This window comes from Haliaeetus albicilla, chromosome 22, assembly GCF_947461875.1.
Source record: "Haliaeetus albicilla chromosome 22, bHalAlb1.1, whole genome shotgun sequence".
Taxonomy (NCBI): Eukaryota; Metazoa; Chordata; class Aves; order Accipitriformes; family Accipitridae; genus Haliaeetus; species Haliaeetus albicilla.
Window position 1 is genome coordinate 8,323,329 of NC_091504.1, and position 25,609 is coordinate 8,348,937.

Here is a 25,609-nt window from a genome sequence, read left to right on the forward strand (position 1 = left end):
TCTGTTGCAGAACTCTGCTGGGCAGTGAAAGGGGATATTCATGAGGACCAGAACATTAGGAAGGTCTGGACTACATTTCAGGATGATCCATGCACTCAAGACTTCCTTATGCAACCACCTGTCAGGACCATCTTGAAGCATCATTTAATAAGAAGCCTCATGCTTCTTGGAGCCAAACATTGGTATGACATGAAGGGTTTCTGCTTAAGACTCAACAGCACTATGATGATGACAGGAAATATGTTATATGCCTACCTGAATTTGGCTTTTGCAATTATTTTTCTGGCCTCTTCATGTGTGCTGCCCACCAAAGAATCTTTATTGATAGCAATTAGTTGGTCACCAGGTCGGAGCCGACCATCCTAAACAAAGAGGGAGAAAGTCACAGCATTGGAAAGGAATGTCTCTCTGCCCAAAGCCTTCTCCTGCAACACAAATCCTCATTAGTCCATGCAATGCATTATTCATCTGTTCTTAGAAAAGCTGCTTCAGAACAGCTACAGCCTCTAGGAGAGGTCCCCATTGCAAAGTCACTGAGGGTCTCCACGCTGACTTACCTTGTAACAGTCACCATCTGGCATAAGCTCTTGAACATAAATCATGGGGCCATCAGGCCTGTTGGATCCACCACTGATTGTCAGCCCTAAGCCGGAGGATTTTGCTATAGAAATGCTCTGGATTCCTGATTCAGTGGAGTAGCTGCAAGGGAGAGATGTTAGCAGGTGACTCAAGGTGATATGGGTTATTTTCCCATGTCACTGAACAAACTCTGCCTGGTTTTCTTCCCATGCATGATCCTTCTAACTTCTCCCAACCTTTTCTGCCTCTGTCTTTTCTTCCACCCAACCTTGGAAAGAGGAGGTGAAGACTCCTGTTTCTCAGCAGATATTGTTCCGCATTATGAAGATGAGTGGCTTGCATAATCCCAAATGCTGGTGAATACTCATTTGCATTTAGAAAATAGAGAAGAAACTAAAGGTTTAACCAGAATGTATTTGTCACTCTTGGTTTTTATAGCCAAAAGCACACAAAGGATCAATGTGGTTAATGTTTCGATCCAGCTAAATCATCAGACAGCAATTTACAGATTGGTCAACTATTAAGCAGCCTTTAGCAAATGTCAAAGCAAAGCTCAGGATACACAGCTATGTCTTAACAGAGATTTGGACTCAAAATCTTGCAAGATGCCCTAAGAAATGAGCCCTTAAGTACCTTTATAGCAATACCCACCACACTGTGGTTCACTTCTGGGGCAGTGGTACAGATGACTCGCCCAGTCAAGGATGTACTGCAGATGGAGCAGTAATAACATTGGACCTGTCATGGTTTAACCCCAACTAGCTACTAAGCACCACGCAGCCGCTCACTCTCTTCCCTCCACCCAGTGGGATGGGGGAGAGAATCAGAAGGAAAAAGGTAAAACTTGTGGATTGAGATGAGAACAGTTTAATAGAACAGAAAGGAAGAAACTAATAATGATAACAATACTAAAATTACAATAATAATAATAAAAGGATTGGAATATACAAAACAAGTGATGTACAATGCAATTGCTCACCACTTGCCAACTGATACCCAGTTAGTTCCTGACCAGTAATCCCCCCCCAGGCCAACTGCCCCCAGTTTATATGTTGGTCATGATGTCATATGGTCTGGAATACCCCTTTGGCCAGTTTGGGTCAGCTGTCCTGGCTGTGTCCCCTCCCAACTTCTTGTGCCCCTCCAGCCTTCTTGCTGGCTGGACATAAGAAGCTGAAAAATCCTTGACTTAGTATAAAAAATACTTAGCAACAACTGAAAACATTAGTGTGTTATCAACATTCTTCTCATACTGAATCCAAAACATAACACTATACTGGCTACTAGAAAGACAATTAACTCCATCCCAGCTGAAACCAAGACAAGACCCTACCCTCAAAGAGCTGCCTGCTAGACAGGACCCAACAGGCCACCAAGACCAGGCCACAGCGGGCGGCTCCATGCCAAGAGGGAGGTTTAGCAATTGCAGCAAGTGTTGTGGGGGCAGAGAGTTCACTGACCACCCACGGGCCGGTGGGCAGCATTGCAACAGGGAGGTTTTGAGGAAGGATTTGGTGGGATCTAAGGGTCAGCAAGCCTTCTCCTCCTAATGGGCTGGGTGCAGCTGGCTTTTCTCCTTTTCAGTTTATTTCCAGAGCAGCCACTCCCCAAATGGTCTACAGTTTCTGGTCCTTCTATCTCTTAACTTAAGACTCAATCACGGCTGTGCATCCCATGCCTCATAGTGACACTAGCACGTAACCGCCCTGTGCCCCCCAGTGATGCCATCCTTAGTGGTCAGACGTCCCAGTGACAGAGCAGCGTGCTGCCAGCACCCCCCCAAACTGTCGGTGGGCCCCCAGGAGAGCCAGCTGGCTTTGCGGAGGAAAGGGACTGCATTCACGACCATGCATCTTAGTCTTGTGAAAAAACATTGCTCTAAGAAATATTTTAGGAAAACAATGTCACAAAATGTAGCATTAAAACCCTCTGTTCAGGTCAAAATATCAGATGCTGTCTGTGGTGAGACTCAATCATATCTGAGTCCTATTGCTCAATGGGGTGGCAGGACCTCAGATGACACCATGATGAGAGGCCATAGCCTGGGGACAACCTGCGGTGAGCAGAAGGGTTGGCAGCCACATGCATGAAAAGACCCGTGGCCCAAATTACATCTCTGCAGCTGACCACCAATGCTCAGCTGCAATCAATGGTCTGTGATTTCAAATGGCTCATGCCGCTCCTGGGAGAAGACCACTGGGGCCTGGCACCAGCACAGAGACAAGCAGAACATGCCACAGCATGGCAGCGCTGAGCGAGGAGGCCACCAAACCAGGTCCCCTCTAGCCTATATCGCAGCCTGGAGTGGGTTAACAGCAGAGCAAGGATTGTCTAGTTTGTCCAAACCAGCTGCCAAGTAGATGAGCTGGCCTCTCCTCTGTAAGGGTCTTTCACTCCATGCAAGCAGCTTAAACCTCTGGTGCCAAATATTTGTCCTCTGCAAATCCCTAATAAGCTGGTATTTAGCAAGAGGATTTACTGGTTCTGCAGTGAGGGCTGATTCTCTTTACCAGTGACTTGGCTTGTTTATGCTGGCAAAGGAAGAGAAGCTGCAAGCCCTGGGGACGAATGGTCCCAATTCCATGACTGTTAACACCCTTCGAGCTGTCCCTCTTGAGAAGGGCAACCCCGAGCACCCTGGAGACGAGACTCCGCAGAAAAACAAGCTCTGCCTGTCCAAACCTCTGACCCTGCGAAATATGAAAGGGACAGATGACCACATGAAAACACACGCTCCAGGAGATGCTCTGGAGACAAAAGGATGCGGTGTCTGTAGGCAACCGCTGTTGACACCAAAGCAAAGGGCGTCAGGAGTGTTTGTATCAAGAGGGCAGTGGCTGCGCTCTTGTTGCACGACGGCAACATGCCAGAAGCAGGGCAACAGAAAACAAGCTCCTGAAACACCTTCCAAAAGCACCACTGGCCTTGCAGAAACACTCCGCTCATGAGATGGTTTATAAAGGTGATGTGCAGGCTGTAAGCCACGGCTTATCCCCAGGTTTCAGAGGGAAGGAAGAGGAGCAGTTGCATGGTTAACCATATTGCAGACATATTGACTGCCTCAACAAGGAAGCTTTTCAGCTCTTGGGCACCGGCTTCCTAGGAACAGTCAAGATGCCACCGTGACAAGGACTTCTAGAAGATGCTGTGGTCTCCTAGCCACAACAGTATAGAGGACAGAAGGATGAACAAAACCATTCTTCAAGCACTGGAATTATTTACTGGATCTACCCCTAAGACAGTGTTAGACATTCGGTGATATCTTCATGACATGACACGGCCCTGTGTGACCCGTACGTACTGTGCGTGAGGGGGGTGCGCCGGGTTCCCGATGCAGGGGCCCTGGGAATTGGCGGGGCTCAGCAGCAGTGGGCTCTGGGAGCGTGAGGAGGAGCCCGAGGATGTACTTTCCAGGTATCGACCTGAACAGCAAAGTCAGAGTCAGCCCAGGGAACACAAATACTCCAGCATCACCCTCCTCCCCATCTCTACTGCTGAGAGCTGACATCGTTTTCCTAGCTTTTTGGCGAAAACCACGTGGTAGTTAGAGACATCAGTATATCACTCATGGAGAGGAAACATCAAGGCTCCTCGGCACAATTCCAGCATGAGACCGTCACCCCTCTGCCAGCCCTACATACCTCTGCCATAAGGGAAGGGTTGGCAGCCTTCTGGTGGGATGCCAAGCCAGAGGGACAGCTTCTTTCCCCATTCACATGTGATTTGATGTGCTGGCACCTCACTTAGGTTAACCTTGTTGCATCTCATTAAACATTTCCCATTTGCAAATGAAAAATAATGATCATTGAATGAATGATTGCTGAAATGCTTTGAATTCCATAGTAGAAAGCTGCACCTACAGAGATGGGTATTGCTGGGGTTGCTGCCCAGCACGTCAGTTAAGCCAAGTCTGGGCATCTCGGAAGCGGTTACGACCCCAACTCAATTTTCTCTAGTTCACCTGTGGAGGCTGGCTTGCTGCCTCGCTTTGTGCTTGCTCTGTGCAGGCAGGACCGGCCATGCCTGCTGCTCTGCACCCGGGGATGCACTAAGTGCTTGCAATAAGGATGAGCAGGACTACTCTTCCTTCAAATGTCCACCCACACAAATCCAATCAAAACTCTGCCAAAATAAGACTGGGATAAAGAAAACTCTCAGCAGAGAGAGGCGCTTTTGCTCTCCCCCTCCAATGGTGTGCTGAGCTACTCACTGCCACCGTGCAGGATTGGTGAGCTCCGCGCTGAGCCCGTATTGCTCTGGGAGCCGAACTTCTCCAGAAGCTCAGAGAACTCTCTCCTGGAAATTAAAACACAGTATAGTCAGCTGCTGCTCAAAACTATTCCCCACCTGATTATATGACAACGGTGCCTCTGATGGCAGTGACTTACTACCACGTCTATAAGGCCGATTCCCTCCAGCAATGGGGAGCAGGCAGAGCTTCCTCATGCATAACAGTAACCCCCCTGGTTTCAAGAGGTTGTGCAAAGCTTAAGGCCAAAAATCAATCTCATGGCAGTGCAGCTTTCCTGTGATGGGCTGGAGCTTCAGTGTGCTCCTTCCCCACCCTGGAAAGAGTTCAGGGTGAACGTGAGCAAGAGGAGCCAGAAAGGGACGTATGGACAAGCACTGGTGCTGGGGACTGTCCTGTCTGAGAGATGGCAGATGAACACAGGAGCCCTGCCTTGCACCCCTGCCTTGCACCCCTGCCTTGCACCCCGCCGCATGGACCCTCCTGGGAATCAGCTGGAATAATTTCACTCCCTACTATAACGCTCAGAAGTTTTGCTAACACACCACACAAGTTAAACAGACTGTCAGAAGGAGCTGGAACTATACAAACATAAACCAAAAATGCTTGGCCTATTTGTGACTACTTCCAGAATAGTTAAACGTAGATTATTCTCTGTTTTTTTCTCCTCCTTTCCTAGACAGAAGGCAGTTCCTGCTAGCTCTTGGTGGGGTAAAGACAGCAGATTGCTTCTGGAGCGTATGCAAAAGAAGCATCCCACTCTCTGAATCTATCCATGGTGATATGCTCCATGAACATCACAGGATAAACTCCTGGAGCACAAGACCTTAACAAAGACCTGCATGCATAAAGCATGCTGGGTTAGCGCAGGCTTCTGTACTCTTCCCAGCAGTTCATGGCTGAAGATGCTGAACCAGCAGGCACGTGCTAAATTTACAGATATCAGGATCAGAAAGGCTTGTTGGTGAGTTCAAGAGCAGGGAGGAATGGCAGCCCACAAACATTTAGCATGATCCCTTTGTCTTGAGGCAACCCCCCCTGCTTCCTGTATGACCTCTCCGCAAGGCAATCTCATCCAAAACATCCCCTGGAAAGCTGGCTTGGTGTCCAAGTGCCTTCATTATTGCTTTCCTTCTCAGCTGAGTTTGACCACCATATAACTACCCCAGTGTGTTGAGTCCTTGATGAGCTGTAACTACTTGTACACAACAGGTGAATTGCTTCGTGACCTTCCTTTTGCTAAGTGTTAACATATTGAGTTTTTAAACCCCATTAAGAACCACCATTAACCATGTTTACCAGCTCCTGCATAATTTCTGTAACCCTTCCTTGAGCTGTCATGAGCCTCGCATCCTTTTGGATGAGGAGGCGCAGGAAGGGGATGCCACGTTCAAGCATCAGCCTCCTGTGCCCATCCCTGCCACGCTGGGTCTTGGGTCCCAGGAGCACACTGTCCCTCCACAACTGTGTGGTCCTCTCCCTTCATAACCCCAAACTGCCTGATCAATCCAACCTTTCGGCAGAGAGAAAAGCCTCAAGGATGACTAGTTTCTTACATGTGTCATTAAATAAGCAGCCAGGCAATGGGGAGAGACCCTGAAACTATTGTTTCTGTGGCCACAGTAACAACATTAGATGTCGACTTTGAAGGCGTGAGGGAATCCCCATGGGAAGGTGCCTTTTTGATGCTATAGCCACAGGAAAAGCCTGGTTATGAGTGGCTAGCTCTCAGACTTGACAGTCAGACAAGCTCAAGACATAAATCTGTAGGAAACAAGCCACAGCAAAGTTTCCTCAGCGAGGAGACTGCTCTTACACACAAGCAGACATTGTGTCATCTGCATACTTTACCGGGACAGATGTTATACATTATTGGCTAGATTAGAGTCAACAATATTAAATGATGAATGAATCATCAGCTCCTTAGGTTCCTGCTGGAAATGCTCTCAGTAATTTACATCTTCCCATTAACAACCAGCTCATTAAGAAACTTCAAAGAGCAGTGCCTGCCTTATCTAATATTGCCATCAAATGTATGCCTTATTCATTCCATTTAATGCTAATTTTAAATCCAAGTGTCACACAATACTTAGTGGAATGCCTTGGTGAATCCCAATACTTTGCCTCAACACTATTGTCTTTATCAACTAAACCCATGACCTTAAAAAAAGACAACTACTTTGTTCAGAAACCCCCCTTCCACAAAACTGTTCTAACATAGCGTTAGACACTGAAATATATGTAAAAGCACTAAGAAAGTGGAAGGACAACTTAGATCCTATAGCAGTAGGACAGTGGTTTGCTGTTCTTTGGTTCCCTGGGTTAAGCCTTGGATGGATCTTACCTCAGCAGGATTTTGCCAACTTCCCAATAAAGCCTCTGTATTTCTATAGGTGATTCACACTCCCATTGCACTGGTAACTCATGCACTGATGGCCTTGTCCCTCCCTGACCTATTGCAATGGCAGGTCTACCATGCTGGAAGCTAACATATTATTTCCAGTGGTTACCAAGCCATCAGCAGTTGGGTTTTTGTTTTGGGCTGGGTGTTTCTGTGGTCATCTATTGTTACATTTTCCTCAGATAATAATCCATCAGAGCACAGAACAGGTTATGAACTTAAAACAATGGCTAAAAAACTCTTAGTCAATGCAAATGCAACTAGTCTGGCAGCTCTTATGCTCTTTAAACCCTGCTAAACAATGCAAACCCAATCACCAATCCATGCTGTCAAACTCTGTTATAAGCAAGGGCAGGTATGACTTGAGCATTCTTTGTTGTTGTTAATTTTATGTCGTTAAGTTCATCCACAAAGGAGTATTTATCATTATTTGCTCAGGAGCCTGAACAACAAGCTCTGAGCCCAGGGTTGCTCTGCAAGCCCTGGGTCCAGCCCAGCCGTTTGCTGTAGGGACGATGTGACTAAATGCAACGTCACACGCCACTGTCCCAGCTCCTGCTTTGTTGGTCAATACTGCAAGCCCCAGTTGCACCAAGGACATAAACACATGACTAACTTGAAGCATACGCTTACCCCAGGAGCAAGCAATAAACTTTCTGGTGTCAATCTCCTGAGAATTAATTTTGTGCTCAGTGCTGTATTTGAAGGAATTTGCAAGCAGGCAGATGCCCAAACATTGCCAATTAATGAACACGTACACTGAAGGAATGCCAACAGGTCTTGCTTTGTGCTTTCAGACACCAAGAGACTTCAGAAGATGTCTTTAAAATTTGACCCTTACTAAAACATTCAGAATTGTCAGGTGCTTGCAGGACTAAAATGCCCAGCTTTATTAAAAAAAAAAAAATCATGGCATTGTATTAGGTGGAAAGTTCATTTTAACAATCCCTTCTCCAGCTCTTTTTCATTCAGATGCAGACATCTGAGGTCTGGAGGATCCCTGTAACAGAGCTCGGACCCGCACAGCCTTCAGCCAGCCCCACAGCATGGAGTGGGATAATGGGGTTTGCCAGCAGCAGCCAGCTGTAGGCCGACTTTGCTACAGATTAAGCAGCTGGGGGTCAATCTTCCTGCAGAATATTGTTGGTTTATCTCATAATACCTTTTTGTCCTGCCCTTTTGTTCTTGGGAGAACAAAGGGTGAATCCTACATCAAAGGTTATGTGAGAGCACAGCGTCTGGAAACCTCAGCTCTGCACCACAGCTGGGGGAGAAGGAGGAGCCTGTGACAGCAGATAAATTAATAGCTTGTCTCAAAAAAACCCCAAAGCCTGCAGGTCAGTGGGAACCGTGAACCCGAAGCACTGCAAAAGCATCACAAAAGCAGATTTTCTCGCACCCAGCTCACAGCAGCTACAGCATTTCCACCGCTCTCCAGGCGGGATGATGCTCTGGAGGAGCAGCTCCGGCACGGAGCCCAGGTCCATCCTGGCAGAGTCCTGCCGGGGACAGAGCTGCACAGAGCCAGCACATCCTGACCGGTGAGCCCTCCCGCACTGGCTGCGCAGGGCAGCACATCGCGCCGCTGCAGGGCTTTGCTTTTCCATTAATGCCTAGGAAGTGGTGACATGCGCAGCTGCCTCTCCGCTTCTGTGTTAAAGGACATGTGTTTTTCCCCAAAGAGCAGCCAATGGCCGTGGGACACCCCAGGCTTGCTGGAATCAGCCCCAGCACTGCCTTCCAGTTTAGCACCAAGTGCTCAGAGCAACAAACCCGTGGGCTGACACGTCGCTGTCACACGCAGGGCTTGCAGGAAGAAAGGGATTACCTTGCATTCGCACCAGGCTGGGCACGAACTCCAGCAACAGTCTCTCTGCTCATTCCTGGTTATTGGTTGTGCACTTGCAGAAAAGCAGACTACTTCCCTTACTGCTTGTTGTGCAAGCCCTATTTATACAATAACCCATTTTCACCGAGATGACTGTGCATATCATGCGGAGATGCAATGCATTTAGCATTTTATCATGCAAGTACTAGGAGGTGCGGCATAAACTGGCTTTCTCACAGTGGTAAACTTGAAAGACCAGGATGATATCTGTGCAATGCTTAGAAGCAAGGAACTATTGTAACTTTCAGGCTGAGGATGAATAAACAATAATTATATGTATGCAATAAAATTATCCTCATTAGATAAAGATGAGCACAAACGAAAATCAGATCCAACCGTCATCCAAACCCAGCGTGTCCAGCTCTAAATCTGAATTTTCTGCTTTAAGCCCTAGCATTACTGCCACTCTCTGCAGCACATCTGATGCGACAGGCTGAAAACATGCATCTTATACGCGCCAGGACTGAGTTCTATTAAGAGCACAGGTAATTTGGGCCTATAATTAACTCCAGGGACAAATAATAGCGTTTATGAGTCAAATTCACCCGAAGGCAACCACAACAAAATGCTACTCAGCTGAGTCATTGGGAAAATTGGCAGGCGGGTTGGATTGTCTTCCAAACCCAGAGCCATTACGTTTCCTCCTCCAGCATGCCTTGTATGCTCAGGGTTTAGGAAGACGACCTGCATGCGAGTATCTGCAAATAGACTGAATTACACTCCTCCCCGTGTCTTCCTTCAGCTTTCATGTCTCGTGAGCCACTTTGCTGGGCAGTGGGAAGGTGCAAAGCTGCCCTGGACTCATGGGAGTTCACGGCACAGCATCTCTGTGGGTATCACCTCCAGAGCTGGCGGTCCCTGGGAAGTCAGAGAGCCCGTTTCAACCCAGACGGAGGGCTGTCTGCTCGCCCATGCTTGAGGACAGACTTAAAAGATAATAGGGCATCAATAAAATAAAGACAAAACTAAGGAAAAAAAAAAAAGTTGAAAGCAGAAAAATCCTTTCTCTGTTTCCACAGCCCTTAATCCTGGAGATGTGTATTCCTGTATTAAACAGTTTGGGAGATGATTATGTAAGTGAAATCTCTGCAAATCTTTTAAAAAAAAATAAATAAACTGATTACTTCCCCACTCTCCCGCTGGCTAACCTTTTGCAGATTTAACAGATAACCAAGAGCAAACAGAGGCCAAATAAATTGCTTAAAGTTTCATTGCCCTCCCAGTCTCCCTCAGTTGGTTTTCCAGCAGCTCCCTCGCAGGGCGATTGGGGACTGCCAACAGATGCACGAAGGAGCTGGAGCTGCCGACAAAGCCACGCGTGCGTATGTTTTAAGAAACATCTGCTGCAATTTAAGATATTAGGAGCCACATCGAGATGCCCAAACAGCTTGGAACAGATCAGCATGGGTGAAAGCAGAAAACCTGCTTGATGGGCACAGTGAGCTGCTTAGCTGCAGGAACCCATCCCTCCTGCTGGGAACCAGCCCCGGCAGCAGCCACCCAGAGGGGACAGTGCGAGGTGTCCACGGCCACTTCCCCTCCCCTAAGGCAAGCGCAGGGGACGGCTGCGGCATGGAAGTGCATCCTTACTCTGAGCAAAAGAGGGTCAAAATCTCGAGTCTAGTTCTGCTGACCTGCTCGCTTCACCCACTGCTTCCTCAGCAGCCGCTAAAGGACTTGCAGTTAATATAATAATTTGAGATGTTATATTCACCGGAAGAGCGGAGGTAAAAAGCAGTCTGTCATTAATAGCAAATAATTCTTCCACCAGTGTATTACTGTGTCAAAATTAGTCTCATCCCTGTCATTACAGCACTCTCACTATTCTGCTAAGGCAGTAACACTCCCCAGCTGCTGATGGATAAGGAATTAAACCATCATCTCAGACGCTAACGGAATGCGGGTACGTTGAGCAAATGACTCTGTTGATCTTCAGCCACCCACACGCAGTGCAAAGCCTTGGCGCCACCAGCCTTCTTGCCCATGACCACGCTCTGCCTAAACCCACTCTCATTTCGGTGGTTCCTGGTGCACCTCAAGTTTCCAGACCTGTTTCTATTCGACAGGCAGAGGATGCTCTGGCACATTGCGCTGGATCTCCCAAGGGATGCGAGCAAAGGACCCCACTAATCCCATACCTCGGTTTCCAGAACTCTGCCCTCTCTCATGACACCTTCATTGCCCCACACAGCTTAAATCCAGCCAAGACAAAACTGAACTCTGTCCTTCTCCTTTTGAATCCTCCAAGTCTCTCTAGAGAAAGCAAGGTTTTCCAGGGAGTGGCGAGGGGAGAGCTTTCAGGGAGAAACCACTCATCCTCCCTGAGAAGGAGGAATCCTCTGGGGAAGGAAGACCTTAACTCAACATGTCCAACTGGAAAGGAAAGGGAAGATCTTGCTGTCCCTCTGTGTCTTCATCCAAAGCTCTGTGCAGGACATGATAAGCCGTAGGCAGCTCAGCACTGCACGGCAGAGCTGAAGGAGCCCGTGCCACCCTACAGCCAAGGCTGGAGCTGCCCTGGTCCTCACTGGGGAAACACCTGCAGAAATCTGCTCCGTGCCAGAATGCCCCACAGACCCAGCGCAGGGTAGGCTGCAGCCAGGTCTGCAGCTGGGAGCCACCAGCTTTGCTTTACTTCCCATTACAGCTCCAGCACGTTCCCACCAGCGTACAGTTATCAGAGACCCTTGGCCACCTCAGTCTTCACCATGGGCTTTAAGCCTGGTTAGCTCAAAGGCAGTCCAGCTACGGTGCTGACGGGATCCCCCTTCCCGGCACGAGATGACACCCCTTACCTGGCATCGTCATCGCGGGCTATAAGAAGGTGCATGTGGCTGGTGGCCGATGCTGTCCTCAGGATGTCCACAGCCCTGCGAGACAAGGACCGCAACACGTCAACGCCAGCTCGCAGTGATGCTCCACCGAGCTTGCCCAGCCATGTATCAAAGCTCACAGCAAATTGGGCAGAGACCCATAGCCTGGGCAAACCCCATCAGCAACGAAGTGACCTTTTTCGGCTGGATGCCTGTGGAACACCCCTGTTTCCTGCCCTGGCAGCAGGGCCAGAGGGCAGCCGAGTCGCAGCCTGATTTTCCCACTTCTGCAATAAATTAGAAGTCCCTGATAACAAAGCAGACCCAGAAGACGCAGGAGGTGGTGAGCAAATACCTCCCAGCACATCTCCTCCCTCGGGAAGTTTCCATCTTGGGGACGACCGCTTTCCAGTTCAAAATACACGCATCCTCGTGGGAGTCAGGCCAGCATGCTGGGAGCCAGACGCAGCCTCCCTGCAGCTGCAGAGATGTCCTCGGGGACCTCCTTCACCAAACCCCGCCAGCCTGGGGGCTTGGGAGCAGGAGAAGCTCCTTGTGCTGCTTCCCAAGGATCCATCCAGCCTAAGCATGCCATGCAGGAATGCAAGGCAGCCAGCGGGCTAGCACCACATTTAATGGAAAAGGGGTCCCCCAAAAGTGCGGTACTCCTCTGGATCAGTTAATTGTTTCCTTGTCAGGGAGCTGAGGGGCTGGATTGCAGCTCCAGAGGGAATCCCACATGCAGAGCAGCGCTGGCGGGCTTAGGCACTGGCTAATCTCCGGCGCTGGGAGCTGCAGGGCTTGCTGGGAAGCTGCAGCAGATGGAGTGGGGGTGCCAGGAGCTGTTAAAAAGCCAGCATTTGGGGGAAATGTCTGAATATCTCACAAATACAGTTTGGGTTCACTGGTCTATTTTTATATAGAAAATTTTTGTTTGATAGTTCCCAGGCTGGCTCTCAGGAACAGCTCTGGCTGCGTCAGAGTACAGACAGAGCGATGCCCTGGTGTCCTCTGTGCAACCTGCAATTTAAACCACTTCACAGAATTATACAAAAGCAACAGGAATGCAAAATTTCCGTTTGGATATGGTACCTCTCGCTTGTAACCCCAATTAAGGAATCTCCATTGACCTCCAGGATCTGGTCTCCTGGCTGCAGGCGCCCTAGAAAAGAAAACTAATGGATAGAAACTGCAGAAAATACAGCTTGAAGGGACTGGGAGAGGTTGGGCAGTTCCTCCCTTTGCCCAGAGACAGGATGAAATATGCATAGGTCGTTCCTGAGATGCTCCTCCAACCTGTTTTTCAAGACGTCCATAGATGAAGTTTCTGCAACCTCCCTGAACAACCGATGCCAACATCGCAGCACTTCCTCTGCTGTAGGAAGTTACGAAAGTAAATACCAAAAAATGCAATACAGCTTTTACTTAATTCAGTTTGAGGTCAGGTAGAAAACCACAAGCGGCACTTCCACCTGTTCTGGATTTATTTTTCTTTATTAGATGGAAAATTGATGTTGTAATATTTGGGGAAAAAAAAAATCTTTTTGGCTTAAGTTATGAAAGGTGAACTCTGTAGACCCCTGCATAATACCTACTTATTTGAAGATACTCAGGATGAAATCAGTGGCCTAGAGCAGAGCTGAATTTGCAAAAGGATCTCAGGTCATTTTGGGGCTACAGGCAGTCAGTGGCACGTGGGAAAGGACAGGCAGCAAAGTGAAGTTCTTTGTGTGGCAGAGATGGATCTTGCTTTAAAGACACGAAGCAATCATATACATGCTGCAGAAGCCAAGGCAAGGCTGCCGTTGGGTGTTACAATGATTGCCACAGTACAAAAATACCCCCGACTGCTGGAAAATCTGGGAAGAAGCACCTGAAATGTCTAATAAGGCAACATATACAATAAGAACACTGGATTTTGGCTTTTCTCAGACTTTTTGGTACTCTGCACCATATTTAACTCACCGTCTGCGTAAGCAACACCCCCCGGAAGGATCCTCTTGACATAAACTCCATATTCTTCCCCCGTGAGTTCCTTGATGCCACCGATGACCTTAATACCTGGAGGAAAAGAGGTACCCGTGACACAAAGGCAGAAAAATCGCAATTTCCACAGGGTGTCTTGGAGGGATGCAGCCTCAGGTACAGCTCCCAGGCACCCTGGCACCCCCTGACACCCCTGTTAAAAGCCATTTGTGGAAAGCCCCATGTATCCCCTGCACTACACAAGCAGCAGCAGAAGCAAGAGGATGCAGCCGCTGACACAACACAAAGGCTAAAGGCATCTGATAGCACCAGCTGTGAAGACAAGGCTCCTCAGAAAGGCATAGGCAAGGAGCAACCACCTTACCCAACCCCAAATTCATAGAATCATAGGCTGGTTTGGGCTGGAAGGGACCTTTAAAGGTCATCTAGTTGAACCCCCTGCAATCAGCAGGGACATCTTCAACTAGATCAGGTTGCTCAGAGCCCCGTCCAACCTGACCTTGAATGTTTCCAGGGATGGAGCACCAACCACCTCTCTGGGCAACCCATGCCAGTGTCTAATCACCCTCAGCGTAAAAAATTCCTACCTTATATCTAGTCTAAATCTACTGTCTTTTAGGACAAGGGGTAATGGTTTCAAATTATCACAATGGGCCCTGCTAAAAAGTTTGTCCCTATCTTTCTTGTAAGCCCCCTTTGAGTACTGAAAGGCCGTAATAAGGTCTCCCCAGGCTGAACAACCCCAACTCTCTCAGCCTGTCCTCATGGGAAAGGAGTTCCAATCCTCTGATCATTTTTGTGGCCTCTGGTCCTGCTCCAGCAAGTCCAAGTTCATCACTGATGGGAAAGGATCGGATTCTGCTGTGGACGCCTCAGCCTGTGCTGATGTCTCTGATAAGATTTGGCATAGGAAACACTACTGGAGACAAGCGTTTCCCCCAGGAGACCCCCTTCAAGGTGCAACATCTGGACAAGCCCCAGGTTCCATACAGTGGTGAGAACATCCCCACTGCAAGCTTGCCTGCCTGCTGGGCGCCAGCAGCATCTCCACCGCAGCCTTTGAAGCTGCCACCAATGGTAGAGCCGCACATCAGGAGCAGCCACTTTTTATCAGTGTTTGGACCGGGAGGAGCAGCCCAGAGGCAGGAGCCAGGGTGCAGAGACGACCTTTGCTGAGGCTCTGAACCCCCCCGTTGTGGCAGCGTGGGTCGGGTGCCCTGCAGCACCTTGGCAAAGGGCTCGTGCTCTGCACGACCACCTCTCCAGCCACAGGACCTGTCCCTGCTGGCATGCGTAAGCAGGCTGGCAGGAAAAGGCTCAAGAGACTTATTTGTCCAGGGCTCATTAAGTCCTGCTTTGAAGATCCAGGCTGCGGACAGAAGGATTAGAAAGCCCAGCTTTAATTAACAAATCTCTCCTGAGAGCCTCTGGTCGGGCATTTTGCTGCTCTGGACAGGAGGGAACGCTGAGGACAGGCGGCACCAGAGAGAGGGGCACTGCCAGCATCAAGCCGGCTTCATCGTCTGGCTGCTGCCCTGGGGTGATGAGCTGCTCCGAGCCTGGGAGAGGTCCTGGGATGCACGGAGTGACCCATTGCAAGAAACTCCTCTGTCTGGGGGAGCAGAGCACAGCTTCTTCCCCCAGACACGAGACCATCTTTCTGAAACAAGCAGGAGGGAAGAGGAGTGGACCCTGGATTGGGATTACTTGGGATAACAGTGCTATTTCCATCCCTAGTTCCCTTCCTTTTATAACTCAAGCTCTGCTCTAAGGACCCTCGCAGTTTTCAGCTACCTGTAGGGAAAGACCTTGTCTCTCAAGTCACCTTCACATTAAAATTGTGATTAAACCCAGATTATTACAATTTTTCATTTCATTCCTATATGCACCAATTGCCGCTTCTCCCAAGCACAAAACCCCAGCCCTGTTTGAGTGCTGCAGTTTATTCCCTAGGCTTGATGCATTAACCGTACAATACCCAGGTGTCTGTGAGGAGCCATTTCACCGATGGCTCTGGGAACTCACAGCAGAACACCTCAGGAACAGGCACCAATGCTGTTGTCCATTGCATTTTTAAAGAAATTCCCTAAAATTAGAAACATTGCCCAAAAGAGGTATCTGAGTGGCACAAGCCTCACCAAGGCATGGAGGCACGTCAAGCACCTGTAAACCAAAGCAGGGAAGAGATGCTGCAGCCCCAAAGCCCGTTGACAGAAGGTAAAACCTGCTCATCACCAAGGATGCTCAACTGGAAAGCTTCTCAGCTCCCGACTGGGCTGGGGTGGCTGCTGGTGGGCTTTGCCACCAGCTGGCAGAGAGACCCTTGGGAGCAGGCTTGCATTTGGGATGGGTTTGGGAAACCCCTGGCATGGGGGGGGGGTCCTGCAGAGGCAAAGCCCCATCAGTTCCCCTGGATGGGGGGGACACTAGAAGTCCAGCTTAAGCCAAGGTGATGACTCAAGAAGTTGTCCTACATCTTTCTTCACACCAGAGCATGAAGTAGTTAGGAATGATAAAATGCATTAGACAAATCATGTAAAAAATCTACATCTCAGAAGAGGCTCAACTGTAGCATCACCCAATGGGACCTGCTTGTGACAGGCTCCTCTGCCGAGGTATCACATCAATAATGACTCATTTCCCTTTTGTGTCCGCAAATCAATTGTAATAATGGCTTAATATAGCTGAAGTATCTACAAATCCTCCTTTATCCCCAACAATGTCAGGAGAAAATCCGATCTTGTTATTAAAATCAGTGATTACTCACAGTATTGCTCCCAGACACACTCAAACTTTGACAAGGGGGAGGAAAAAACCCCTGACTTTTAACTCCCTTGTTGGCAAACAAGCTGGGTGCTGCCAGGCTCTGCCCGTGCTGCCCTCCTACCCATCACCTCACCATGAAGGCACTGCAGATGTCAGTCCTGCCCCCCAAGAGATGCACCGGGGAGTCCCCACCAGTGTGGGGGTGAGGAGGAGGAAGAGGAGGAAGGGGTTACCCCTGCCAGGGCTCAGACCGAGCCTTGGGACAACCCAGGACTCAGAGCAACACACACAAATTATCAAAGATTGTGGTGGTAGCATTCCTGGGAGTCTTCATATTTTATAAACAATTACTTCAATCAAATTTATATTTGGGGCCCAGTGTAGGTAAATAATGGCTCTTTAATTATCACAGCATCAAAGTCCCAGTATAATGCTTATTAAGTCATACTTAGGGCCAGATAATCTAGCCTATTTTGGATCCCTCTGTTTAATCTTCCCCTTCTGGCAAAGGTCCTGGACCTGATGCCCACATCCCCAGTATTTTCTCTTTTGCAGAATAAATGTTTACGGGGAAATTCCAGGTGGGCATACAGGTTAGACTGACTGAGAGGGCATTTTCTTTAGATTCTTAGCGATCCTATAAATTTCTTCAAGACCCTCAAGCTTCTCTGGTGCATCTAATCCTGCTCCCACTAATGCCAGTGTCACAGTTCTCAACTTCTCAGGCTATAATCTCACCTGCTCCCAGCTCTCTGTACCATGGGTCAAGGGGTGTCCTGGCTAATCTGGTTGTTTAGCCCAACTGTAATCATCTCCGGCGCATCCTGACCCCACCAGCCGCCGTTCGCACTGCTGGCAGTCCGAATGGAGAGAGGCCACCCGCTTTGCGCCTAAGCTAGCAATGTTCAATTACATTCCCCTTAATCGCTCTGTTGATCTTGCAGCCCCGGCCAGCTTTTTCTGTCTGGAGGAAGGGACAGATTGGAGGTGAATCACTCGCTGCCCTGTCCTGAGAAGATGAAGGTCAAGATAATGGGATCTCAGTGTTTCTGAGAAATGCTTCTTAATGAGCACTTCCCTTTGATGGCTATTCTTTAATTGAAAGTTCAGGTTTTAGGAGCTGCCAGGTAACCCCTTTGAACTTCTGCTGAGGTTCACATGTGGGTTTCCCTCAAGCCACAGAGCAACAGACCTGGGGCCAAACGCTGACCTGCCACGCCGGCACTGAGCGGGCTGATGTTCCTCTAAAGAAACTCTGCTGGAATAACAGCCACATCTGAACATAAGAAACTCATGGAGGTACATTTTTTCCCCCGCAAAATATACTCTGAGTAGCTACACCTATAGCAGACACGGGGCTCTTGAAAGCACCGCTTGGTCCTTGGCAGAGAGGGATGATTTCTGGAGGACGACCGGTTGTCTTGGGTGTTTCAAGCCTCCCAAGAGAGGATGAAGAAAGCTGATGACAGCATTAGAAAATCCACATGATTATACCTTCCTGCAGCACATCACAAGACCCTATAGAGGGTCTGCAAGACCCTGCAAAGACCCTCTGGCCACAGACTGGGGGAAAGGAGGAGTATTGGGACCCAGCAAAGTGGCTCGCAGTGGGCTGCAACATTTGTGCACTTCTTCAGAGGTCAGCGACAGCCCAGTCAGGCTTTTCTGGGTCTCCTTCTTTAATGAACTAATCTAACCCACCAGCTAAAATCCCATCAACTCAACCAAATCCACCTCTAGAGATTAAAATATCATATTCACCGAGCAAAGACATTTCTCTGAGCTCCCATGAACTTCCTGAACAGAAGATCGGGGGAAGAGTCAGCAAAGCCGTTCCTCCACCGCAGAAAGCCCTGTTACCCAAGAGCTGGAAACAGCCAATAATGAATCCATAATTAATCTCAGGTCTCAGGAAACCTAACGTTTCTCTGGTGAGTTTGACTTCTCAGGAGGGGTCCCCAAATGGTCACCCAGGGACCTCACCAAGGGGCCCATAGCTGCTCTGCAGGGTGATGGGCTGCACTCGCAATTAAAAATTATGGAGGAGACTACGTGGTGGACCCCAAGAAATCCTGATGCAGGATCACAGTTTTTTATAAAGTCCATGGAACGGAACCAGTATTTATGCTGCTGGATACACAGAGGTCAGATGAGATGCTATGCTGGATCCTTTTGAGCTAAGTTTCATGAACCTGCGGCTCTTTCTCACGTTCTGGTGGCTATGACCATCTCCTTTCCCTTCTCTTCCATGCTTTGATGTTCAGAGCACTGTGGAAGGACGCCTGACTCGCTCAGTGCTCATACCCTTACCCGTGGGCCAAAGTTTCCAAAAACCAACTCATACAGCCCAGTTCCCAGGAGAGCTGCAACACCCTGCATCACCCGTCGGGGTGGCTTCCTGGGGGACCCTGCCTGCAGCAGGGCAGGGGCAGCTGGCAGGGGCAGGCAGCTGGGAAGTGCTTGGGATTTTATTTATTTTTTATTATTGTAGCTTTTTAAGTTTTTAATTTTTTTAATTTTAAATTTTAATTTAATTAATTCAGAAAATTTTAAAAAGCCTTTTTTTTCTGCTGTCCTGCTCAGGGGAGGGGCTCTGGCCCCAGGGCTCCTGCACAGCTGTCAGCACTGCGGCTGCTCACCATCAACCGGGAATTAGTTGGGGTTTTGACTTTATTTTAACTTCCCAGCCGCAAAAGGTGCTATCAGATGCTCAACACAGGCAGACACAAACCCCAGAATTTCTGTGAGATATCAGACTTCACATAGGGAGGCACACCACGACACAGGTGCTAGGGACTGGGGAGATGTTCGAGCTGCCCCAGCCCACCCTGATGTCCCCTGCAGAGGTTCAGTACTCACCCAGCCCATTTGCACAGTCGTAGAAATCAAAGCAATGCACAGTTCGATCCATCCCATATGGTCCCATGAGTGTCCTGGGAGAAAGAAGAGAAGCATCTTTCTTTCACGGGCTAAAATAAATAGATGCACAGGTGCCCAGCCAACATGCACACAAGCACATCCTTCCCACTACCCCAGACGTTGCCCACGAAATGATGTAGACAAACAGGTTGAGGGACACAGCCCCGCATATTAAGCCTCCACTGGCAAAAATCAACCCCCTTCCACCCCCCTGAAGTTTATACAGATAAATGAGAGAATATGTGCAGGGCTGGACATCATCCTCCCCACCCAGCAAATCTGATGGACCTGTCTGTGATTCATTACCCCAGATTAACGGGGTTGGACAGCTGTCTAGCTCCCGGGAAATGAGATCAGAGCTCAGACCAATGTTCCGGGAATAAACCAGTTTCACAAATACAGACAGCCTGTAATGAAGACAGCTGGGCGCGATCCGCTCCCGAGGTTTTGTAATGCAGGCAGTCTCCATCCCTCTGACAGGGGGGTCTGGAAAAAGGGGATGCTAGATCTGCCGAGCCGCTTCAAGTCCCTGCCTTGCGAGGTCAAGGGTGGGAGCTTCTTATCGCAAGCCAAAGCAGGTGCAAGAGCATCGTACACCTGCGTTTGCCCCGTGCCAAGTAATTCTCCCAACCACCCCACAGTCTCCCCCTAAACACCCTCTGGCAAGGTGGGTGTCCCAAATAAATGACACCAAAAGCACCCAGCTCCACCCTGCCCTAGCTTGGGACCCCGGACTCCAAACCCAGGACCACCGGCGCTTCTCCTCTGTGGGTGGTCTGTGGTGGTCACCCCTGTGAGGATGGGTGGCCATGAGGATGGGTGGACCTTGATCTGAGAAGCCCAGAGCCAGGCATGCCAGGTGGGAAACCAGGGGTGAGGGGCTCCCAAAACACGCCAATTCCCAGGATTTAAGTTGCAAGAGAAAAGATGTTTCTGAATCAATATCGGATCCCAAATCTGGACGCAGCTGAGGAAGGACAACACCGTGGGCATGACAGGCTCCTCCGAGTTCAGCAGGATGCAGGAGAGGAATAAACCTCAGGGACTTCTCTTTTCAGGCATCCAAAATACCTCTCAAAATATCAAGCTATTCTGCAAAGTCAGTAACACCCACGTCTAAGATTCAGACCGGAAGCTTTTTCTCCCTGTAATTTTAAATACCCCCCCTTGATATTCTTGCAATGTTTCATGTATTCAAGAAACTGGACAAACAACTGGCCACATCTGGCTGTCAGAAAGCAGAGCCTGAAGGTATCCCAGGAAGCCAGAGCAGCCCTGGGCCCAGACTGCTTCAATTTACCATCCAGGATTTTGAGAGTATTTTGAGTAAATTGCTGAGGCAACTCCCCCACGAGTAAACAGAAATAGCTCAAACCGGGCTGAAACACAACATAAGGACAGAGGTTTCGGTAAAGCAGATGCCTACTTGATATGATCAACTTTTATCCCCGATCCAATGCACACACAGCGGAGCAGAAGTGAGCTTTGCTAACGCTAGAGATGCAAGAAAACCAACAACAGACACTAGTTACAAGGGCCTCGGCTATTTCTGCTGCATGCGAGCCATCCCTGCCACCGAACCCTGGTCCTGGAGAAGCCACAGCAGACCACCCTTGGCTCTCTAGAGTGAGGTGGCCACCGGGACCCCCAGGGCTGCCCCGTTCCCCCTCCCCGATTCCTGCCCTAGCTGCAGGGGGATTACCTGCTGATGATGATGGCTCCCTTGTAAAGGACAGAGACAGCAGGCATCTTGCTGGTGGCGGCAGCCCAGACCTGCCGGGCACCAGTCACTCTGATTTGGCAGGAATCCGTTAAAACGATGGGGGAAAAAAAAAAAAAAAAGAAAAAAAAGGGGGAGGTCGGAGGGGGTCACGTGGTCTCCCCGTATGCATGTTAATTCCACCCAACATTAACACAGATCAGATAAAAACATCTCCAACTTTAGATTAAAGCTTACGCAAGCCAACATGGCCCATCGCAAGTGCCTTCCTGAACAAGCTGGGAGGGAGATCCGCCAGCCCCCCCAGCAGGGCTGTCGCACTCATCATTAACACAGCAGGGTAATTATTTGGATGCATCCTATTGTGTGTCTTTGGGAACAGCCCCTCCAGGGATGGAGGACAGCATTTGGTGCAAGATGTGTGCTCACCATCCCTAAAGGCTTAAAATCCGTAGCAAAGCTTTGGAAGTAATAACAGACTGTAGCACTTAGGGGTTTTTGTTTTTTTTTTTCTTTTAACTTCTTTTCCAGCCCACAGCATTTCCTCCTCAATACAAAGCAAGTTCAGCTGTTCCACTATCTGTTGCGAGGTCAGAAATATGATTTGCCTTGAAACAGCATCTTCCACCCCCGTCTTGACACCCATCACCTTGCTGCAGAAGCACTGTGACCCCCAGTTTGTGGGATGTGGGGCTGGAGGCATCAAATGAGATTATCCAAGGTTGGCCAGTGAGCAGGGACAGAGCTGGAGCAAGCCACCTTGGGGCTTGGCAGGAGCAGGGCTGTGATCTTGGTGGGCATGGTGTAAAATGAAGAGAAATTCCCAGGGAACATGCTCCCCTGGAGCTGGAGGCAGTGAGATGACATTGGTCCTGCATCCCTGCCAGCTCTGGGAGACAGCTAAGGTCACAGGTAGGCTCTTGGCCCTGACTTCATCAACGGTGTCTTCCTCGTACTGTTCCCACAGCATCTCTCTGCAAGCTCCTGGACGAACCCTATTAGTGGTACCACACCTCGTTAGCTGAGCATCAGTGTACATCAGTCCAGCTCAGCTGGGGATCAGAAACAGACGTGCTTGCTTGGGACAGCAAACTCTTTGCCAAATATTTCCTTGAATCTGATGCTGTTGGATATTACTTTTCCCATGTGTGAACAACTATTAGCAAGAGCTTCCCCAATGGCCATGTGAAGCTTTGCTGGACAAGTGCAAGATGCTTTAAAACAATGACAAATCTGAAAAGTTTTCCTGTATTTTAATTGCTTTTTTTTAAAGTTACTTCCATTTGAGGGCATTCAGATGAAATATTAAAACCCCAAGCAGACTAGACCTTTAGGTAGCCAAAATGCTTCTAAAAACTGAATTCTTTTAGCTACAAGATCAAAATTTGGATAAATATTGCCAACTAGACATCAAACGTAGCTGCATCAGGCGATACAGTATGCGCACTCCACCAAAGCAAGGCATGCCCAGCACCTAGTCCGCATCTGCATAAAGGCTTTGGCCAAACCAGGCTAAGCACGAGGAGTTGTACATGGGGCCACTTCCCAGTCTGCTGCATGGCTGCAGCCTTCTCTGCACCAAGAGCCTCACAAAGGTACTCCTCGCAGCAACAAAATGGCAGGGAGATGCTCTTTCTCCTGTCATCCCGCAGACAATGTTCAGGGTACAGAGAGCTGAACATCATGCTCCATTAAGGCAGGAGGATCCAAGCACCTGGCGATTCCTGTCCCACCACCAAAATTCAGCGTACAACCTTCCGAGGTCCTCTGAGACTCTGTTAATAAATTAATTTACAGAAGTACCCCTTTGAGTCATGGGCCTTGGCTGGAACAAATCAGTGCTGCTGAAGGGAAGGGATAGCACAAGCGCTGGAGGCAATGTCAACAGGACAAGGTGACCTCTCTGACCAGCTTCAGAGGGGCTGCAGGAGAGCTTGCTGGAGCCAGGCCAGCCCAACCCAAAAAGTGCAGGCAAACGGGAGAATTTCCCTGCCTGGCAATTCAGTAATTCATCCATACAGGTTTCTGCATCTCAGGGAACAATTTCCACACTCAACATTAAGCGGACATGTTTGTTTGGGGCTCAGCACCTTCAAAACCAAATCCTTCAGCAGCCCAACCACAGTCCCACCAACCATGGTCTGTCCAACCGCTGCCAGCGGCGCCCAGAGCGATGCTTGCCCTTCTCGTGTGCTGATGCTTCATACCGGCTGGGTGGGATGTTGCAATAAACCACACGTTTGTCTGTGAGGTGGTGAAGTAAATGAAAATCGAATCGAAGAGGCCCTCAGGGAAGAGGAGCAGGGCCAAGGTGATCTCCAAACTCTCAGAGCCTCAACTCCATCTTCCAAAACACAGGCTGACCCTGGCAAAAGCATCAGATGCTGATGCTGCTCCTGCCGATTAACACCTGTCTTATTTAGAGAAAGTTTCAGGAAAATAATTGCAGAAGTTTTTCAGTGTTTTAAAACTCAGGCTCACATTCAGGAAGGATTTATAGCCACATATAACCTGCCTGAGGGTTCCAGTCCTGCTCTGCGTAACCAGTGTTGAAGGCAAACATCCCACTGGCAAAGGAGATACGCCATATGCTCAAGCTCTTTACTGAGCGGAGACCTAGCTGAGCAATTTACTTACAGTAAATCCAGCTGGAAAGCCCAGGCTTCTTACCCCAGGGAACTGCCAGCAAGACTTGACATTTTTAAATAGATGGGTGAATGGAAGGAGCACGAATTAACACCACAGGGCTGGACAGCGTATAAACATGTGCTTAACTTGCATGTCCACATTTTCGTTGACTGCTAGAAAAATGAATTTGAAAACTCATTGAAAAAAATTATTTTTTTCTATGTAAAAAGTTTTTTTTGCTCGAAAAAAATTTTTAATACAAAAAGTTGAGTGAAAGTATATCAGTCAGCTTTACTTAGCACTAGCATGTATAAGCGAGGATGGGTGAAGCTACGAGTGGAATCAAAATAAGTCTTAGAGCAGGATCAAAGGTAAAAAAATGCCGACAGCAAAATATAGCATGTCAGATGCATTTCCAATACGTTTTTCTAAGAGATCGTGAAGGGGAAACTGGGGGAGAGAGAAACTGGGAGCTCTGGGAGGAGGCACGGAAAGGGAGCGGGTTACGTACCAGCGACTGTGTCAGTGCTCTTCCCCCATCCCGCAGCAGCCGGCTGAGCTGCTGCTCCCTGCCGAGGAGCAAGGAGGCAAAGCAGGCTCTTACTGGGGCTGGCTGTGCCCTACACACCATCCTGCCTCCTCCAGGGCATTGCACCTTCTCCAAACCACCAAACTTTGACCACCACCAAGAAGAAGCAGGTGGAAAAGACGGTGGCAATGTATTTGTCTGGGTTTCAGAAAGAAACGAGGGGAAGAGGATGGCTGAAACAAGCACAACCAACAGTAAAGTTATTTTTTTCCTCATCATTCAAGTCTCCCCTTGCCCTTCCTACCCAGACTACAAGCAAACAGCGCTGGGTCCACAATAGGTGGAGGTCCTGGTTTTCATGTCATTGGGAGTGTTGGCACCACATGGTCAACACGGGGGCAGAGAGATGTCCAGCAGAAAATGCAAAATTGTGTGGGAAGACATTACTCAAGGCTCGTGTCTTGTGAAACACACTTTCGTATGAATTTGAGGAGTTCAGTGAGTGCTCTCCCCAGCCAAACAGTTCTTTGCAGCTTGTCCACTCAGGTAGGGTCATCTCTAGGTCATGTTAAGGCCATACAGGCCAAGAAGTAGAGCCATCAGTGTTCTCAGTTATTCCAGGCCCAACATTGTGGCTAAAACCCAGGAACCAATCTTTTCATGCAACTAAGCCTTCAGCACTGACTGATGGCAAAAAGATCTGGAGGGCTTTTGCAACCCAAGCCACAGCCCGTGGAGCTCCATTGGCAAGTAGAAAAGCCACCTCGTCTGAAACAAGAACTAAAGAAACATCTCCAGCATGTCAAAGGAGATGTCTATCTGCTGGTGGGACAGCCAAGAAGAGAACTCCACCGCTTCCCCAACTGAAGAGGGCCCGCACGTATCACTGCGCCAGAGCAGGGCTGTTTGCCCCAGGACACACAGCACCTCTGGACTTCCAGGCTTTGAAATGACCAGCTCCTGGACTTTCAAGTGTTAGTCTTCAGTCCCTTTGTGAAGGTCTGCAGACTCCATGGGAAGGATGCTCTCTCCTGCTTCTCTCCCCCCTGAGTTTTCCTGGCAGCACATTTTAAATTTGGATTTTTCTCCTAAATACAGTTATGCAATCCTCCCTGCCTCCAGCCAAGCCAT

General features: G+C 48.9%; 1 protein-coding gene across 5 annotated transcripts in view; it reads right to left on the bottom strand.

Annotated features, from left to right (window-relative positions):
- Positions 1–25,609, bottom strand: part of LOC104321295 (syntaxin-binding protein 4) — a 47,466-nt gene that overhangs the window by 15,730 nt on the left and 6,127 nt on the right. For 4 of the 5 annotated variants that reach the window (XR_011329270.1, XM_069809624.1, XM_069809627.1 and 1 more), the window contains exons 2-9: positions 19,542–19,615; positions 13,896–13,991; positions 13,023–13,092; positions 11,913–11,987; positions 4,790–4,875; positions 3,881–4,001; positions 558–699; positions 256–362 (exon numbers count right to left, since the gene is read on the bottom strand). Coding sequence is in view for 4 of the 5 variants with exons in the window: in XM_069809624.1 (XP_069665725.1) it covers positions 256–362; positions 558–699; positions 3,881–4,001; positions 4,790–4,875; positions 11,913–11,987; positions 13,023–13,092; positions 13,896–13,991; positions 19,542–19,615 (771 nt within the window). In the remaining variant the exon portion in view is untranslated. Of the gene's footprint in view, positions 1–255; positions 363–557; positions 700–3,880; positions 4,002–4,789; positions 4,876–11,912; positions 11,988–13,022; positions 13,093–13,895; positions 13,992–19,541; positions 19,616–21,303; positions 21,436–25,609 lie in introns of those variants that run through there. The other variant, XM_069809625.1, reaches the window with a different exon arrangement.